Here is a 19,863-nt window from a genome sequence, read left to right as displayed (position 1 = left end):
CTTCGTTCAGTTACGTATTACTGTATGTTGTTAAAATAGGAAGGCAACATTGAGGTTTAACCAGTCTCAGGTAGGGAATCCATTTCTTGTTTCGTTTTTCCTTAGGCCACCCTTTGTTTGTAGTCTTGAAAACTCTGATATTAAAATGTGACATTTTGTAATTTTAAAGAAAGAACATTCATTCTTTTCTTCACTCTTTTCAAAGTTTGTCAACTTCAGGTTGTCAAATATATGAGGAAATATTAGGGAAGTGTATTTGGTTTTCATTGGGTATTTAAGATAGTCTGGCATAAGATTTGTCTGTCTGTAAATATGGCAGTGAGAAAAGTTAATTTTACTCCATGTTTTACAAGTCTGCTGTATATTAAAAAAAATGTTAAACCCACATACGCTTTCAAGCCTTAGTAGTTAATGTACAGGTTCCAGAATAAAGTATTTTCTAGTCTTGAGAACAAAAAACGTTTTTGATTTTAACAGTATTATACTGAATACTTTTGTATTTAAATTGTTTTTAATCCACTCATGCATAAAAACTTGTTCAAAATTAAGTTTAAATTAGTTTCAAATTAAATAATGCTTATTTATTTTATGTACATGTTGCAATTTATTTTTGCATATATGTATGATTTTCAGCTTGGATTTGAACACGAGCCCTACAACATACCAGCTGAATGCTCTACCAACTTAGCTAAACACTTAACCCACTACTTTTTACTAATAAATTCACCCTTTAACAACTAAAATGTACTCTTCCCATCTCACAAGAAAAGCTTATCTTTAAGCTTGATATCAGACTCATGAGAATGTCCAATGTTGGTCACCAATGTAATAATTTTTTCCAGAATATGTTTATGTTTCTCGACTTGGAATTGAACATGAGATCAAATATTTGAACGTACAAGTGTCCCAACAACTGAAGAGTTGACTCTCTAGAGCTTGCTAGTAAGTTGTTTTTTAACAACTCAAACTATCATATGAACATTACTGTGTCAGAAACTTGAAATGCAGTTATTCCAAACTACAAGTAGTAGTATGTGGTATTTTTAGATGGAAGATCTTTGCTGTGTCAGAAACTTGAAATGCAGTTATTCCAAACTACAAGTAGTAGTATGTGGTATTTTTAGATGGAAGATCTTTGCTGTGTCAGAAACTTGAAATGCAGTTATTCCAAACTACAAGTAGTACTATGGGGTATTTTTAGATGGAAGATCTTTGCTGTGTCAGAAACTTGAAATGCAGTTATTCCAAACTACAAGTAGTAGTATGTGGTATTTTTAGATGGAAGATCTTTGCTGTACAGAAACTTGAAATGCAGTTATTCCAAACTACAAGTAGTACTATGTGGTATTTTAGATGATGGAAGATCTTTGCTGTGTCAGAAACTTGAAATGCAGTTATTCCAAACTACAAGTATGTGGTATTTTTAGATGGAAGATCTTTGCTGTGTCAGAAACTTGAAATGCAGTTATTCCAAACTACAAGTAGTAGTATGTGGTATTTTAGATGGAAGATCTTTGCTGTGTCAGAAACTTGAAATGCAGTTATTCCAAACTACAAGTAGTAGTATATGTGGTATTTTTAGATGGAAGATCTGCTGCTGTCAGAAACTTGAAATGCAGTTATTCCAAACTACAAGTAGTACTATGTGGTATTTTTTAGATGGAAGATCTTTGCTGCTGTCCAGAACTTGAAATGCAGTTATTCCAAACTACAAGTAGTAGTATGGTATTTTTAGATGGAAGATCTTTGCTGTGTCAGAAACTTGAAATGCAGTTATTCCAAACTACAAGTAGTAGTATGTGGTATTTTTAGATGGAAGATCTTTGCTGTGTCAGAAACTTGAAATGCAGTTATTCCAAACTACAAGTAGTAAGTATGTGGTATTTTAGATGATGGAAGATCTTTGCTGTGTCAGAAACTTGAAATGCAGTTATTCCAAACTACAAGTAGTACTATGGGGTATTTTAGATGGAAGATCTTTGCTGTGTCAGAAACTTGAAATGCAGTTATTCCAAACTACAAGTAGTAGTATGTGGTATTTTTAGATGGAAGATCTTGCTGTGTCAGAAACTTGAAATGCAGTTATTCCAAACTACAAGTAGTAGTATGTGGTATTTTTAGATGGAAGATCTTTGCTGTGTCAGAAACTTGAAATGCAGTTATTCCAAACTACAAAGTATGTGGTGTGTGGTATTTTTTAGATGGAAGATCTTTGCTGTGTCAGAACTTGAAATGCAGTTATTCCAAACTACAAGTAGTAGTATGTGGTATTTTTAGATGGAAGATCTTTGCTGTGTCAGAAACTTGAAATGCAGTTATTCCAAACTACAAGTAGTAGTATGTGGTATTTTAGATGGAAGATCTTGCTGTGTCAGAAACTTGAAATGCAGTTATTCCAAACTACAAGTAGTACTATGTGGTATTTTTAGATGGAAGATCTTTGCTGTGTCAGAAACTTGAAATGCAGTTATTCCAAACTACAAGTAGTAGTATGTGGTATTTTTAGATGGAAGATCTTTGCTGTGTCAGAAACTTGAAATGCAGTTATTCCAAACTACAAGTAGTAGTATGTGGTATTTTAGATGGAAGATCTTTGCTGTGTCAGAAACTTGAAATGTAGTTATTCCAAACTACAAGTAGTAGTATGTGGTATTTTAGATGGAAGATCTTTGCTGTGTCAGAAACTTGAAATGCAGTTATTCCAAACTACAAGTAGTAGTATGTGGGTATTTTTAGATGGAAGATCTTTGCTGTGTCAGAAACTTGAAATGCAGTTATTCCAAACTACAAGTAGTAGTATGTGGTATTTTTTAGATGGAAGATCTTTGCTGTGTCAGAAACTTGAAATGCGAGTTATTCCAAACTACAAGTAGTAGTATGTGGTATTTTTAGATGGAAGATCTTTGCTGTGTCAGAAACTTGAAATGCAGTTATTCCAAACTACAAGTAGTAGTGTATGGTATTTTTTAGATGGAAGATCTTTGCTGTGTCAGAAACTTGAAATGCAGTTATTCCAAACTACAAGTAGTAGTATGTGGTACTTTTAGATGGAAGATCTTTGCTGTGTCAGAAACTTGAAATGCAGTTATTCCAAACTACAAGTAGTAGTATGTGGTATTTTTAGATGGAAGATCTTTGCTGTGTCAGAAACTTGAAATGCAGTTATTCCAAACTACAAGTAGTAGTATGTGGTATTTTTAGATGGAAGATCTTTGCTGTGTCAGAAACTTGAAATGCAGTTATTCCAAACTACAAGTAGTAGTATGTGGTATTTTTAGATGGAAGATCTTTTGCTGTACCAAACTTGAAATGCAGTTATTCCAAACTACAAGTAGTAGTATGTGGTATTTTTAGATGGAAGATCTTGCTGCTCAGAAACTTGAAATGCAGTTATTCCAAACTACAAGTAGTAGTGTATGTGGTATTTTTAGATGGAAGATCTTTACTGTGTCAGAAACTTGAAATGCAGTTATTCCAAACTACAAGTAGTAGTATGTGGTATTTTTAGATGGAAGATCTTTGCTGTGTCAGAAACTTGAAATGCAGTTATTCCAAACTACAAGTAGTACTATGTTGTTTATTTTTAGATGGAAGATCTTTACTGTGTTGAAACTTGAAATGCAGTTATTCCAAACTACAGTAGTAGTATGTGGTATTTTTAGATGGAAGATCTTTACTGTGTCAGAAACTTCTGAAATGTAGTTATTCAAACTACAAGTAGTAGTATGTGGTATTTTTAGATGGAAGATCTTTACTGTGTCAGAAACTGAAATGCAGTTATTCCAAACTACAAGTAGTAGTATGTGGTATTTTAGATGGAAGATCTTTACTGTGTCAGAAACTTGAAATGCAGTTATTCCAAAACCAAGTAGTACTATGTGGTATTTTTAGATGGAAGATCTTTGCTGTGTCAGAAACAGTTATTCAAACTACAAGTAGTAGTATGTGGTATTTTTAGATGGAAGATCTTTACTGTGTCAGAAACTTGAAATGCAGTTATTCCAAACTACAAGTAGTAGTATGTGGTATTTTTAGATGGAAGATCTTTACTGTGTCAGAAACTTGAAATGCAGTTATTCCAAACTACAAGTAGTAGTATGTGGTATTTTTAGATGGAAGATCTTTACTGTGTCAGAAACTTGAAATGCAGTTATTCCAAACTACAAGTAGTACTATGTGGTATTTTTAGATGGAAGATCTTTGCTGTGTCAGAAACTTGAAATGCAGTTATTCCAAACTACAAGTAGTAGTATGTGGTATTTTTAGATGGAAGATCTTTACTGTGTCAGAAACTTGAAATGCAGTTATTCCAAACTACAAGTAGTAGTATGTGGTATTTTTAGATGGAAGATCTTTGCTGTGTCAGAAACTTGAAATGCAGTTATTCCAAACTACAAGTAGTAGTATGTGGTATTTTTAGATGGAAGATCTTTACTGTGTCAGAAACTTGAAATGCAGTTATTCCAAACTACAAGTAGTACTATGTGGTATTTTTAGATGGAAGATCTTTACTGTGTCAGAAACTTGAAATGCAGTTATTCCAAACTACAAGTAGTACTATGTGGTATTTTTAGATGGAAGATCTTTGCATTTGGGTTTCATAATTGCCAGTACTCCAGCATTTTTATCTGTCGATAGTAGAGTGATGATGACCTATGTTGTGGAGCTCTTGATTTCAGAACAGGATTCAAATCTGTCAAAATTATGATTATCAGTGAAAATAAACAAATACATACAAAAGGATAATTATTTCATTTTATACAACAGAGAAATTAATAAAACTACTAGTTTTGTGAATGATTCTTTAAACATCTAAACTTTTTGGCTCTTTCTTTAAGTATTAGAAACGCCAAAAGATGGGCTGAGACGCTTATTTCAGATGGAGAAATCCAGTGGTATTTGGACCCAAAAGATGCAAATTAAGTTAGACAAAAGATGGCTAGTTATTATTGACTATGAGAATGGAGTAAGTACTTTTAAACAGAGATTTGGTTACAGCTGTAAATGTAGTAACTGAAAGCATAAGCAACATTGAACAAAAATAATCTATGATCTGTAATTTTGGGTCCCTGTAGTGGGATCATATGCCAGTCAAACCAGGCAGTGCGAGTTTTAATGCATTTTATAGTTTTAACATGTTTTTAGTTTGGAAGTTTTATTAACTAATAATTTATATATGTTTTTTTTTTCTTATGAACAAGTGCATATGTATTAAACCCTTTTGCTATGGGCCACAGGTCAAAGGCCTGTCATTGCATTTATTTGACTCGCATTCAAAATTTTGTTGAACTACTATTTTATGAATTTATGTTAATACGATTGGAATCAAATTGTAGATTATAATTCAAACTTTAAAAATATATAAGTTAGTTTCTTAATTTATAAGTGTTTAAAAAACACATATAAAAATATATTTTATAGAGAGTAACATGGTATGTTGAATGTAGCTCTGTTTAAAATTAGATGTTTATGATGTCAAAATATTAAGCCAATAGTTTTGTACAATATTGGGAACTTGTATTACCAATATTATGAAAATAGAATATAAAATAAGAAGTTTGTATCTTTTTATCTTGCTGACATAATACCTTGTTTACTGAATCAAACACAGTGGCCTCATTCACCTCTCATTGAACCCAAATTATGTGAATTACTAAAAAAACAAACACTAATTATATATTTCTTGTGAAACATTAATCCCTTGGGGTGCTCGAAGACTAAACAGTCCTCCTTCAACCCTGCACATGGTAGGAATTCAGAAAATAACTAAGTGAATGGATAATAAGGACAGACAGATTGATGGGTGTGATTTGATTCGTGTAAATGCTAGTCTGGTAGGCGTGGCAGGCAACAAAGCGAAGGCAAAGTAAACCCCCTCCAAACAAAACAGATTAGGAGAGACGATGAGAAACGGGCCAGATAAAACATGAACAATACACAAACAGGCCAATTCAGGGCTAGGCATGGATCGATGGATCAAAGTGCTCAAGCAGGGATCTATAGATCCAATGCCTAAGAATTTAGGTGTGTTGGGGAAACGGGAAAACAGCAAATCCAAATTGTATGTAAATTGTTAAACAGAATAATCAGTTTTTATATGATCTATTAAATAGCAAATCCAACTTGTGTGTGAGGTATTAAACAACGATTCCAACTTGTGTGTGAGGTATTAAACAACGATTCCAACTTGTGTGTGAGGTATTAAACAACATATCCAACTTGTGTATGAGGTATTAAACAACGATTCCAACTTGTGTGTGAGGTATTAAACAACGATTCCAACTTGTGTGTGAGGTATTAAACAACGATTCCAACTTGTGTGTGAGGTATTAAACAGCGATTCCAACTTGTGTGTGAGGTATTAAACAGCGATTCCAACTTGTGTGTGAGGTATTAAACAACGATTCCAACTTGTGTGTGAGGTATTAAACAGTTTGATTCCAACTTGTGTGTGAGGTATTAAACAGCGATTCCAACTTGTGTGTGAGGTATTAAACAGCGATTCCAACTTGTGTGTGAGGTATTAAACAGCGATTCCAACTTGTGTGTGAGGTATTAAACAGCGATTCCAACTTGTGTGTGAGGTATTAAACAGCGATTCCAACTTGTGTGTGAGGTATTAAACAGCGATTCCAACTTGTGTGTGAGGTATTAAACAGCGATTCCAACTTGTGTGTGAGAAAAATGTTATAAGTAAAACTATGTTTCATGTTTCAGGATATAGTGGAAAAGTTTCCTATGAATTTGATCAGTGATCCAACAGAATTCACCAGTGATGATCCAAAAGAGCTGTATAATAACATTGTTATTTTTATTGTCTTGGCTGACTTGAAGTACAAAGATGGAACTCCTTCAGAAATGCACATCTTTCAGTCATTGCAAGCATCAGTAAGTTTACTCTTCATGTTTTGAATTCAGTAGCTTTGAGAGATATTTATTCCTTATAATACGTCATCATATGACAGAAGTTTTATCTTTCTAGCAAAGGAAATCTTTATTGTTTGAACATTTTTTATGAGGTATTTCTTACTCTTTATGGTAATTGTCTTAGTATTATCTCCTCTCCCCCTATTAATGGACAGGCTGAATTGTTATCTAGAATTGTTTACTGTGGCTTCCAAAGTCTGAATAAATACTTGATTAGAAACATGTGTTAATGTGTATATTTGTGTTAGATAAATAGTTTTACATGATAAGGAACCTTGAATATGTCTTCTTTATCAGAATGTACTTTTCTTTCAGAACGTGCATTCTTCTGTTAGTGTTTTTGAATTTGAAAATATAAAAAGTCATTAAAAGTTTTCATTTTAAATTAAATGTGTGAACTATAGTTTTCTTTGAGCTTACCCATTGACTAAAAGTATTTTTGTTCACAAGTAACGGCTTTTACAGTACAGAAGAATTGTTTTTAAACAGGTGCAACATACAGTAGGGATAATTATTTAAATAGGCATGATATCCAGTAGGAAAAAAATTGTTTTTAAACAGGTGCAACATACAGCAGGGGAAATTATTTAAACAGACATGATATCCAGTAGGAAAAAAATTGTTATTTAAACAGGTACAACATACAGTAGGGAAAATTATTTAAACAGACATGATATCCAGTAGGAAAAAAATTGTTATTTAAACAGGTGCAACATACAGCAGGGAAAATTATTTAAACAGACATGATATCCAGTAGGAAAAAAATTGTTATTTAAACAGGTACAACATACAGTAGGGAAAATTATTTAAACAGGCATGACATCCAGTAGGAAAAAAATTGTTATTTAAACAGGTACAACATACAGTAGAGAAAATTATTTAAACAGGCATGATATCCAGTAGGAGAAAAATTGTTATTTAAACAGGTACAACATACAGTAGGGAAAATTATTTAAACAGGCATGATATCCAGTAGGAGAAAAATTGTTTTTAAACAGGTGCAACATACAGTAGGGAAAATTATTTAAACAGGCATGATATCCAGTAGGAAAAAAATTGTTTTTAAACAGGTGCAACATACAGTAGGGAAAGTTATTTAAACGGGTACGATGGTTTGACCACTGTAACTGTTTGCACAAGTAACAAGGTGTAATGGTGAAGAATATTTTTCTATTTACATCAATAATTGACAATATTACAATGTAATATTTCAAACAATAACCTGAAATTAACAGAATAAAAATTAGAGAAGCCTTATTAATACTGTCAAACAATCAACAGATATTCAAGTATGACTGTGTTTTGTTTGTTTGATCATTATTTCCTTACACATTCCTAATCTTATCCAGATCTTTCCCATAAAATCTTCCTTATATTCAAATTTGTGAAGTTTTTTATGTTTTCAGGTCGGCTATGAATAAGTAAACTTGATAATTTAGTGTTATCAACTCTCTACGTTAAATATATTGTTACATCGTTTAATTTTGAGTTAAATTCAGAAACCTACTTTATTCTGTGTACTTGATTATGGTCACATCAGTGATTGACACTTTTGTCTGTTTGAATACAAATTCTTCAGTCTCCCACTGGTAAGTCTATGGATTTACAACACTAAAATCAGGGGTTTGACTCCCCTCGGTAGACTCAGCAGCTAGCCCGATGCTATAAGAAAACCCACACACGTACAAATTCTTCACGTAAAACTAAAAGCTATACCTCAATTGTCTCACAGGCTTCATGTTTCAAAATTGATGCTTACAGATCTGGATGGTTTGCCCAACTAAATATTATTCCTTTCTGTTATTGTAAAATAATATCTAGTTCTATAAAATGTCTAACTGTACTAAATTGGGAAGCCCAACTCGTTAAAATTAAAATAAAAGGTTTTGTGCTTTAAGTTCTAGCACACTGTTTTTCATTTAACAACATTATGGTTGGCTGGTTAAAAATGCATGCTGTTTAATTTTGTAAACATTTCAAGTTTTGTTTTTTTTTACTTTGTTCTATTTACTTTTGATCGTGTTAGTGTGTCTTAACATATGGTTCTTGTGATTTAGCCTAGTCTTTCATGGATGAAATTAGACCCCCATTTCAAATATTAAAGGTTCCTTATGTTTCTTTTTTTTTTAATGTTTCAATCAAATCTTAAAAACTAATCCGAATACTTCTGAGATATCATGGTAATTTTCTATGATGTCATTTCACTTATTCTTACTCTTTGATATAATTAGCCATTTCTAGTTTGCCATTGATAAAGAAAGGCCCACTTTTCAAAAGTGTTCACATCAAAAATAGTTTTGTATTTTTGTCTTTAATTGGCATTTTTAATTTGCATATTTTCTGAGTCAGTAATGAAACATTAAGTAATATTCAAATATTAGACCTTTATAAATGAGAAAATCACTTTGAAATAACTTAAGTATAACAAACTGTTAAAAGTGTACTTTGATATATCAAGTATTCACAATAACTATGTTTACAAACTCAAGGTTAGAACAAATTAAATTTCTGTTAAACTTTCCAGGCTAAGGACATTGTAACTGACATGAAACTTTTTATGACTGGAAAATGGAAGACTGCGTAAGTTATTAAAGTTATAAATAAGAATTTACTAAGTGTTTTATTGGCTGTTTTTGGTTTCAATTCAACTGTGAAATAGGAGAATTCAAACATTTGAAGATTTATGCATCAATGGTTTCTTGTTTTTCACTAACATAGGCTTAACTTTAAGAGCGAACATATTTGAAAATTTATACATCAGTGGTTTCTTGTTTTTCACTAACATAGGCTTAACTTCTTTAAGAGCTGACATATTTGAAGATTTATACATCAGTGGTTTCTTGTTTTTCGTTAACATAGGCTTAACTTCTTTAAGAGCTAACATATTTGAAAATTTATACATCAGTGGTTTCTTGTTTTTCACTAACATAGGCTTGACTTCTTTAAGAGCTAACATTTTTTATATTTCTTTGTCTATTAACTCGCACGTGTGTGTACAGGACTAAAAACTGACTTCATGTGTGAATTTGTGATGTGTTATTAGATTCAAGACTTTCTGTGTAAGTCTCAGTAATAAAAGTAGCTTGTTTTAGTGCTAGTGTGTTTTATAACAAATATCATAATAATAAAATGAGTTGTTTGAAACATTTCTACAAATAATTAGATTAATTTATTACTTCTGTGGTTACGATGAATCTTTCACAAGGAAAACTTTATTTGTAAGACTTCAGATGATTTGATCTCAATGTAAGTGTTACTCCTTCAACTTGTTTTTATAACAAGTATTTTTTTTTTTTTAGTTACAGAAATGACAGGCGTAGCATTCCACCACCACCCAGTAACCCTCTGCCCGAACCTCCTCAGAATGGGATTAACGTACGAGAACAGATAAATTTGTTTAATGCAGCTGTTAAAGCTCACAGTTCAGGCCCTGCAGGTAAACTGTTTATTTTGAATTTAAATTTTTATAAATCAAAATAGTTTTCATTTTTGGGGCTAGAAGCTTTGTTTGGTACGTTGGTTCTACTGAAAGTAACAGAAAAAATCTGATTTACAAAAAACATGAAATGTTTTGCTAATCTTAATTATTTTCAGAGTTGTTTTTTGTTAACCTGAAGATGACCTAGGAAGGTTGAAACGTTGTTCTCTGCTTATTAATATAAGTGTTAATACCCATGCCAGCTGTTCTCAGATAAATTTTTTTTTTCTCTCTAGTTTCTCATAGTTCCAGTAGCCCCAGGGATCAGCTGGAGCAGGTAGATCATGTTCGATCAACTACGTCCCGAGATTCAAATGATGAAACAAGTTCAACAACAAGTGAAAGATACGAGAGAGATGTTGTAAGTGATTTTCCCTTGCCATGTCACAATGCGAATTACATCATTACATGATTATTATACGAGACCTGAAATGTAATTTAATTTAATATTCACTGATTTTAAAGACTTTGTTAAGGCTGGATATATATGTTTCCAATTTATTTTTGAATTCCTAGTCAACTTCAAATGCAGAATAAAACATTCTACAATAAAATATAAATGTGTAAGATATAAAAGCACCAGCAGTGTTGACTAAGTTACAATCAATGAACTTGTAACTCAAGATAAAAGATTAATTAATGTTTCATTGTAGAGTGGAGTGGTTGTGAGGTGATGTTTCATTGCACTGTGTCATTGTTGTGGGTTGATGTTTCATTGCACTGTGTCGTTGTTGTGGGTTGATGTTTAGTTGCACTGTGTCGTTGTTGTGGGTTGATGTTTCGTTGCACTGTGTCGTTGTTGTGGGTTGATGTTTCGTCGCACTGTGTCGTTGTTGTGGTTGTGGGTTAGTTTCATCATGGAGTAGATAGTGCTTTAGACTAATTGAAAGATTTTGGATTTAGTGCTCACATGCACTTTGTCATTGTGTTTTTGAGCAAGACACTTTATCCAAAATTTGTTTTAATCTACCAGCTGTAAAGAAATGAGTATCCATGGAGAATATTAAAACATTCTAATTCGGGGAATTAATAACCTATCGTATATACCTCTAGGACTTGTAATAACCTGCTCTGTGTAACTTTAAAACCTGTAATAAACTGCCCTATATACCTCTAGGACTTGTAATAACCTGCTCTGTGTAACTTTAAAACCTGTAATAAACTGCCCTATATACCTCTAGGACTTGTAATAACCTGCTCTGTGTAACTTTAACACTTGTAATAACCTGCTCTGTGTAACTTCAGGACTTAATAACCTGCTCTGTGTAACTTTTAAGATATGTGGTAACTTGCTATATATACCTTTTAAAATGTGGAAAAGATTTTACTTAATGTTTCATTGTTTTTTGGTGTTTTTGTAGATACTGAAAATAAAAATACTGAAATGACACATTTGTTTCAGGTGGCACTGAATCATTGTTTGGGTTATTTTCAGTAGTTTGTGAAAACTTTAGTTGTTTTCACAGTTGTGTAAAATGTATAATGTGTTTTTCCAGACCACCCTGAATCATTGTTTGGGTTATTTTCAGCAGTTTGACAACTGTAGTTGTTTTCACAGTTGTGTAAAACGTATAATGTTTTCCTCCAGACTACCCTGAATCATTGTTTTGACGACATAGAGAGATTTATTGCCAGACTCCAGCATGCTGCAGCAGCATTCAAGGAACTTGAACGGAGACAGAAGAACAGGAAAAGCAAGAAGAAAGATCTTGGAGGTGAACAAACAAGTATTATGGTCAATTGAAGGTTAAAACATTTATGATAGATCAAACACCAATACAATGTTTTTCATTTTAATTGGTTAAGGGGTCTCGCATGGCCAGGTGGGTTAAGGCGTGCGATTCATAATCCGAGGGTCGTGAGTTCGCATCTCTGTTGTGCCAAACATGCTTGCTCCTTTAGCTGTGGGGGGTCTTATAATGTTATGGTCAATCCCACTATTTGTTGATAAATGAGTAGCCCAAGAGTTGGCAGTGGATGGTGATGACTAGCTGCCTTCCCTCTTGTCTTACACTGCTAAATTAGGGACGGCTAGTGCAGATAGCCCTTGAGTAGCTTTGTGCGAGATTAAAAAAAACAAACAAACAATTGGTTAAGAAAGGTGTTTTCTTTTTTCTCTTGGCAATATGTGGTTTGTTGTGTAAGTGCACATATATCAAATAATTTCATATTAAAGGCTGAGAAACTTTCAGTTTGGGGTGGTTTTTTTATTCATAGGGTTTTGTCTTGTATGTATATTTTTGAAGATTTATTACTGCATCTGTTTGAATTATAGTTCTGTGTTAGGTTTTCTTTGAATTACAATTTTGTATTTTCTTTCTCTCTTGTACAATGTTATCTCGTATTACTAGTTCTGTTTTACTGTGATACTATTCTAGGTTTTGTTGAATTTCAATTCAATTTTTTTTACTCTTAATTTCACATTAGGTTTGCTTATCAAACCTTGTTTAATTTGAACTTGGTGTACTTTGTTATAAAACACTTGATAGGACTGTTATGTGGTAATATTAAATCATAAATGTTTTGTACACACTCTTTGTTTTCCAAGAATTCTGTTTAATAATTTCTACTTTAAATATCTGACATCTGAATTTCGATAATAGAAATGCTTATGAAAATTACTATTTGTTTATGATTTTCAGATGGAATGTTGAGTATGAGGGCCAAGCCGCCACCTGAAAGAGAATTTCTTGATATTTTGAAAAAGTTTAAATTATCTTTTAATCTTTTGGTAAGATTTGTGCGTGTCTATATGTATATATAAAAATAAACGTTAAAATTTGTTTTTATAAATCCCATTGTAACTTCAAAATGTTATCTTTACAGTATTTATAGATTTAATGCTTCTAACTTTCAATACAGTGTTTATATCTTCACAAAATTCAGCAGCCTTACAGTTAACATTACAAGTCTTTCACATACAAAATGAAGAATTTTTAATAAACTAAATGATTTATTTATGTATATATTTGTTTTGAATAGTTAGTGTGTAAAGTGATTGTCGTTTAAAATGAAAAATAATTTTTCTCATTGCAAAAAATCTGGTATTTCCTCCTAAATACATTTCAAACGTTTTATTCCAGTAAAATTTTATATTTTACCTCAAGTAACTTAGTTTTTCTCAGCTTTCATGTGTTATATTTGAATAAATTTTCAAGAGAGAGGGAGGAGGTTGGTGTTGGAATAACATAAGAAATATTATGTAGTTCTATTTAAAATATTTTATTTCCACATCTATATATGTAGTGACATCTAGTAGAAATATTATGGTGGATTCATTTCATTACTAATTTAGAAATTGGATTTTGTCTGTAGATTTGATACGTATAACGAATTTAAGGTGATGACAACTGGTATTGACAGTGGATTTTACAAAACCTTTTTAACGCTTATATTAAGTTCATTAGTTCATTATTGTTTTATAGTGCTGATTTTAAGTGCCTATTAACAATTAATGTAAATAATAGCATTTGAAACTATTTATTTCATACATACATACACATATATAATACAATTTTTTAGCTTAGGTTTAGATTAATGTAACGTTTTCCTTACAGTTTTTCTTTTTAAAACATGGAGAATTGAATTGTTGAAAATTAATGTTGGCTTTGAGTTTCTTGACTTCTCAAAATATATTTCTCTTAATGGTTTGATGAAGGCAAGACTTAGGAACCATATACATGACCCGAATGCACCCGAACTTGTCCACTTTTTTGTTCACCCCATTGACTGTGATTGTTGAAGCTGCTAGAGACTCAAACTATGGACCAAACATTGCTGCCAAGGTAGTGGCTCCCTTGCTCACAGTAGAGGCCATTGATCTGTTACAGAACTGTTGTACTTCCAAGGAAAATGATTTGTGGCATAGCTTAGGTGACACTTGGACTGTTCCACGGTAAGTATTTTCTGTAAATAGTTCTGGAGAATTCCAGATGAATTATTTTAAAACTTTTAATAAGTTTGACCCTAAAAGTGAGTCAATCGTACAGAACTTGATGATTGTTTTGGTTGCCTTTATATTTAGCAATAAATAAAAATTCACTAAAACTGTATTTCAACGATAATTTAGTATTAGAGGTTTCAAACAATAAAATTTATCATTGTTTACCTTTAAAAAAAACAACTTTATTTGGAAATGAGTTCTCTGTACTGTTTCATGGTTTTAGTACTATTTCTTTGTCTTATTCAAGGTGATTTACTTATAGAAGATCTATTTTTAAAGCTGAGCTAATCATTGTACACTTGAAACAGTGGTGACCTCTAATTAACAGGAGGAGAAGGCCAGAAATTTCTGGTTTAACCTCAACCAGAAATATATTGAACAGTAAAAAAGGGACTTACTTTAGGTGCTTAGATTTATTTATATTCAGTCGACACTTTCATAGTTAAAACATTGGTAACTGTTGTCATGCCAAACAAGGCCTAGCAATTGTTTGAACTGTGAAACTCCAAAATAACCTTCAAATCAAGATAAATTCACACTTTTTAACTAGTTCACTGCCCCTCATTTAATAAACTCACTTTTAGTTATTTGTATCCTTAAAAACACCAAATAATCACATAAACATTAAATTTGTAACAGCCTTTAATTACCGAGACCTAATGGGGCTTGTGTACTCCATCTTTTGCAGACTTCTTAAAATGGTTTTCATTGGTTGGTTTTAAACTTAGGTTCTGATTGAATCAGTTAACTGTTTCTTTCACAAGTGTGGTAAAAATGTACAAATAATAGCCAAGAGGCACAGCTGTTGTGTGTATCATGTTATCTCTTTCCCAAAATGTATAGTTTATCAAGATTTCTACACCTACGAAATGTGAAATATAGGTATTAATATAAACAAGTGTTTTATCTGTTCAAAATGTTTGAAGACCCGTGGCCTCTTTTTTCTTCTCCGAGCCTATACTGACTGGAAGAATAAAAGTTTAAAAAGTCCTGTTGTACCCTTGTCTCAGTTGCAAGTGCAAGGTTTTAAGGTTTGATGTTATTGTGAAATACAGTTGTTTTGGACATAGTTATTGTGTGGTTTCTGTTGAAGTTATAGCAAGTTCAAAAAGAGGATGTCCAACAAATGTGAAATCCAATCAAAGGAGAACAAGAAAACTGTGATAAAAACAATAAATTGGTTTAATACGTTTTATCTTGTGCAGAGTTTCAACTAGGATAAAAACAATAAATTGGTTTGATACATTTTATCTTGTGCAGAGTTTCAACTAAAACATGGTAATTTCTGTATAACTAACCTCCCAAGACTAGGGTAGAGTTTAAAATGAAAATTCTATAAAGCTTCCTTTATTATGTTGTATATTATTATATATTGTTATTATGTATTATTATATTGCCCTGGTGTTTTTTTTTCATGATTTTGTTGTAAAATTAGTATCATTTCCAAAACTTCAATGTTGTTATTCAGTCATGTACTGTAGTCATTGTAATTTTATGCTGTTATTTAGTCATGTACTGTAGTCATTGTAATTTCTTTTTCTTTTTCTACAAAATTTACTTTATTTTAATAACTTACGTTTGTGATATTTCTCTACTGTAATAAATTATTATTTATTCTTACTCTGTTAACACTAACTACCACATTTATAGATATATATATATCTCCCAACGTCAGTTTCAATTTTAGATACACAATAAAAAAACAGAAGAAACATGTTTTAATTTATTGTTACTTATCTGAGTCTTAAAACTGGTGAACTTTGGGAAGTTGAAGGGGCATACTCTGTCTTCATGGTGGTACAAAATTCCACACTTTCTTGCATTTACTATTTTTGGAAAATGTTTTGTTGGTGAGCGAGTCTTGTTTTGGTTATTTGGTATAAGTAATGCTAATTTTCATCCACATAACAATACATTAATCCGTTTCGATAAAAGTGTCTATTGCAGCCAAGCTTACTTTGTCACAAGTTGAAGGCCTAATTTCACAAACATTTTAACATAAGCTCTGAAATTAATGTAGGCCTAACTTTAAATACGAGGTTTTAACAGATATTTTGAGACTAATGTTACTTGCATCTAACTTATTTTACTTAGATTGATAAACACATTAACTCACTGAATAGCAGAATAGATGTGATAAATCACACTTTTAACAATGACCTAAATCATTAATGATTAGTCACTTATTTGTTACTCATGTTTCTACATGTTACCTTCTTGATCCAAAACCTTCATCACCTTGTCAGCTCTTAATTATATACACCCTCTAATAAACATCTAAATTAAAAGTGTAACTTACAACAGTATTATACTTTTAAGAAAAAAAGTTATATATTTCAATGTGCAGTTAAAAACTGTTATATTTGTAAGGTTTTTTCTCGTCATTTCATAACAGTGAACAATGGAAAGGATTCGAGGGCAACTTTCATCCAGTATTCTCAGATGGTTGGACACCAGAAAATGCTTTCTTGGAAGAAAGGGTGAGATCCGAACTGAATGGACCAGCTGTTTCATCTTCTATCCAGAGGATCCATAACCAAGAATTAAGACAAACTACAGAAGTGTGTAATATTTTTTTTTTAAATCAAGCTATTGATATTTTGAGGATATTCAAGAAAGTATTGTTTTTGATCATTGTATTTAATAATGTTAATTTTGAATATGATTAGTGATTTATATTAGAAATAAACAATATCTTGACAGTTTTTATTGATCAAAGTAATAAACAGTTATTGAATAAAATCACTTGCTTGTAACTTGAGTGGTTTTTATTAAATTTATTTTTCTTACAAGATTGATATATATGCATACACCTGTACACACAGGAATGGTTGATATGAAACTAGTGTGAGGTCAGGTTGTAATGGTTTTTAAATGATTTTTTATTTGATATGAAACTAGCGTTAGGTCAGGTTGTAATGGTTTTTCTTGCATTGTTAATTTTTAAACAATGGTAAGCTATCCAAAATTAGAAGAATGAAAGATTTATATTTATACCTGATTGAAAAAATGTTGTATATATATTTATATTAGAAATATATGTTAATATAAAGTAGTTTATCAAAGACATAACAAAAATCAATTGGTCAGAATTTAAAGATTGAGCAAGTTATAAATATGGCATGACTTACAGCATAACTCAGAAGAAATTCATCTTGTAGATAGAGTATTAATGTACTAGTTGGGTTGATCTTACTGAATATGGTGTCCATAATGGAAATAACTTGCAAAGTCTGGTTAGCAAGGTTGGTTTACTTCAAGTCAAAAGTCAGCTAGGCCTTTTCACATAACACTTGGATGCACCACAGAACTATACTGGACCTTTAAACTATTTCTGTTGTTACAGTACAGTAAATAATGTTTGATGTAGTTCCACACTATGGTACATTTTGTTATAGTGTTGATCATAATGTAGAAGTTACCAGTTTGATGTAGTTCCATGTTAACAGAATTTGTTGTTATAATGTTGTGCATACTATACATATCCACTATTTAATGTAATTCTTTACTATATTATTTGATCACTAGGGGATACCTAGCATGACTGATACAAAATTTATTTTTTAAAAGCTGCATTTATCCCTTCTCACAACAACGTGTTTGTAATAAATGAATCGCAGAATAGATTATCACAACTTATGATATTTTTGGTTCTGAATTATCAGTATGAGTTTTTAGTGTGGTCTAATCCTTTTTTTTCTATGACTTGTTATATGGGTTATTATGTATAATTATTTAGTTATTTTCATAATTATCTGTGTACATTCACATATTCTAACCTTTTATAGGCTTAACACGAAAGCTGAATTATCAGTGCTCTGTCTTGTCTTCGTTAACTTTCTTGTATTTACAGAGTGAAAGATCAAAATGTTTTGTACTTGCAGGAGTTTCGAAGACCAGAGGGTTTCTCATCATCACACCAAGACAGACCACGTGAAGGTGGTTACTTTTACAGAGGCGAGCGAGACCAGCAGCCAATAGCCCCCGATATTCATCCCTCAACATTTGATAATCGCCAGTATGAGCCTCGTCACCTGAGTGTTCCAGAGAGGTAAGTATTTAATTGTCTTCACCTCGGGTATTTTCAGGATCAACTTTCATATCCTTATTAGTATGAACTGTGAAGAAAGAAAGCTAACTATTTCTTGATGACGAGAAACCCACTTGAAATAAAAATATATCTCAGAATGGTTGGTCATCTTCAGGTCGAGAGTTATTCTATATTTATCAGTAAAAAGTGTTAACACTTATAGCAACCATTTTGAGATACAATTTATTTATAGTGAAATGAAACACGAATACAGTAATGAGTCTAGTTAGTTAAATATGCTTTTCTTGTATTCTTACAATGATTAGAATGAATTTTCTCTTCATTTGGGTATCCCAACTTTCAATGATATTCTTAGACGTAAACCAGATAATATCGCACGAGGTTTGTCTGGTTTAAGAGACTTAGATCAGCCAACATTCTCGCATTCTCTTAAACTTTTTTATAGTGAGGTTTTGCACGAAAAATTTAGATTAGAGCTTCATTTTGATGCATGTTTTGCACCTGAGTGTGAAAGTACAATGTTTGTGTTGAATAAACATATTTCTATAAAATGTGATTTAAGCTTAAAGAATACACAGAAGAGTAATATGTTCTTGTGGCTGCTTAGTATTAATATTCATTACAACTAACTCAAATTAACCCATTTTTTCCACCAGAAATGAACAGGATTTCAGAGGTTCAAGATCAGATACAAGTGCTGATTCTTTTGAACAAGGGCTAGATCCTCATCGACAGTTCGACATTCAACAACAGAGATGGTTGGAAGAACTGAAGGCTGCTGGAGCCAAGATTGTTGTGGTGCTCTACCCAAGAACAGCCAATAATGACAAAGAACTGTCTGTAGTGAGAGGGGAAGTGTTAGAAGTGAGTATCTTTGTCTTTTATAAGTTTTCTTGAAGCACACTTTTGTGTGTTTTGTATTTTGAAACATTTTCAACAGCAATCTTACATTATTTAGTAAGAGTAAGTTACTTCAGAGTTTTTATCTGCTTGAAAACTGTGATATGTAGCTTTATAATTACTAACTGAAAGATACACTACTGCTTCAGTTAACTTTTGACAAGATGTGTGGCTATCTGTAATCATTTTGAGGACAATTGTGTTTCAACTGAAATATTTCGTTTGTGGGTCTAATCCAGCTGGCGTTTAGAAAAGTCAGTTTTGTTCGTTACAACACAAGCTGTTGTTTCAGAACTTGTTCATTGTTTGATATAGGTTGTTGATGACAGTAGGAAATGGTGGAGAGCCAGGAATTATCTTCAACAGGTGGGACATGTTCCCAACACCATCGTTACTCCTTACCAAGCAGTGATTCGTGAAGAAGAGGTTATTAATAACCCACTTTATACTCGAACTGGACCAGCAAGGGAAGATTATAACATTCAGGTATTTGTTAGGTTAAGAAATACAAAAGTTTAGTTTTGCTGATTTTTTATGAAATTATTATTAAATTGTAGAATATAC

General features: G+C 31.9%; 2 protein-coding genes across 3 annotated transcripts in view; both read left to right on the top strand.

Moving 5' to 3' along the window:
- The window catches only part of LOC143248232 (inaD-like protein), a 225,622-nt gene that overhangs the window by 75,458 nt on the left and 130,301 nt on the right, over positions 1-19,863 (top strand). The window lies entirely within an intron of this gene.
- Positions 4,812-19,818, top strand: LOC143248575 (epidermal growth factor receptor kinase substrate 8-like). The gene is given in 13 exon segments (XM_076497040.1): positions 4,812-4,966; positions 6,718-6,888; positions 9,452-9,507; positions 10,227-10,363; positions 10,642-10,766; positions 11,994-12,120; positions 13,048-13,136; positions 14,064-14,114; positions 14,116-14,300; positions 16,744-16,909; positions 18,233-18,399; positions 19,056-19,263; positions 19,615-19,818. Coding segments are annotated over 13 exon segments (1,773 nt in total). The 5' UTR covers positions 4,812-4,879.

This window comes from Tachypleus tridentatus, chromosome 4 (assembly GCF_004210375.1).
Source record: "Tachypleus tridentatus isolate NWPU-2018 chromosome 4, ASM421037v1, whole genome shotgun sequence".
NCBI classification, from domain to species: domain Eukaryota; kingdom Metazoa; phylum Arthropoda; class Merostomata; order Xiphosura; family Limulidae; genus Tachypleus; species Tachypleus tridentatus.
The sequence above is the reverse complement of the archived record's forward strand: the minus strand, read 5'-3'. Positions and strand labels throughout refer to the sequence as shown.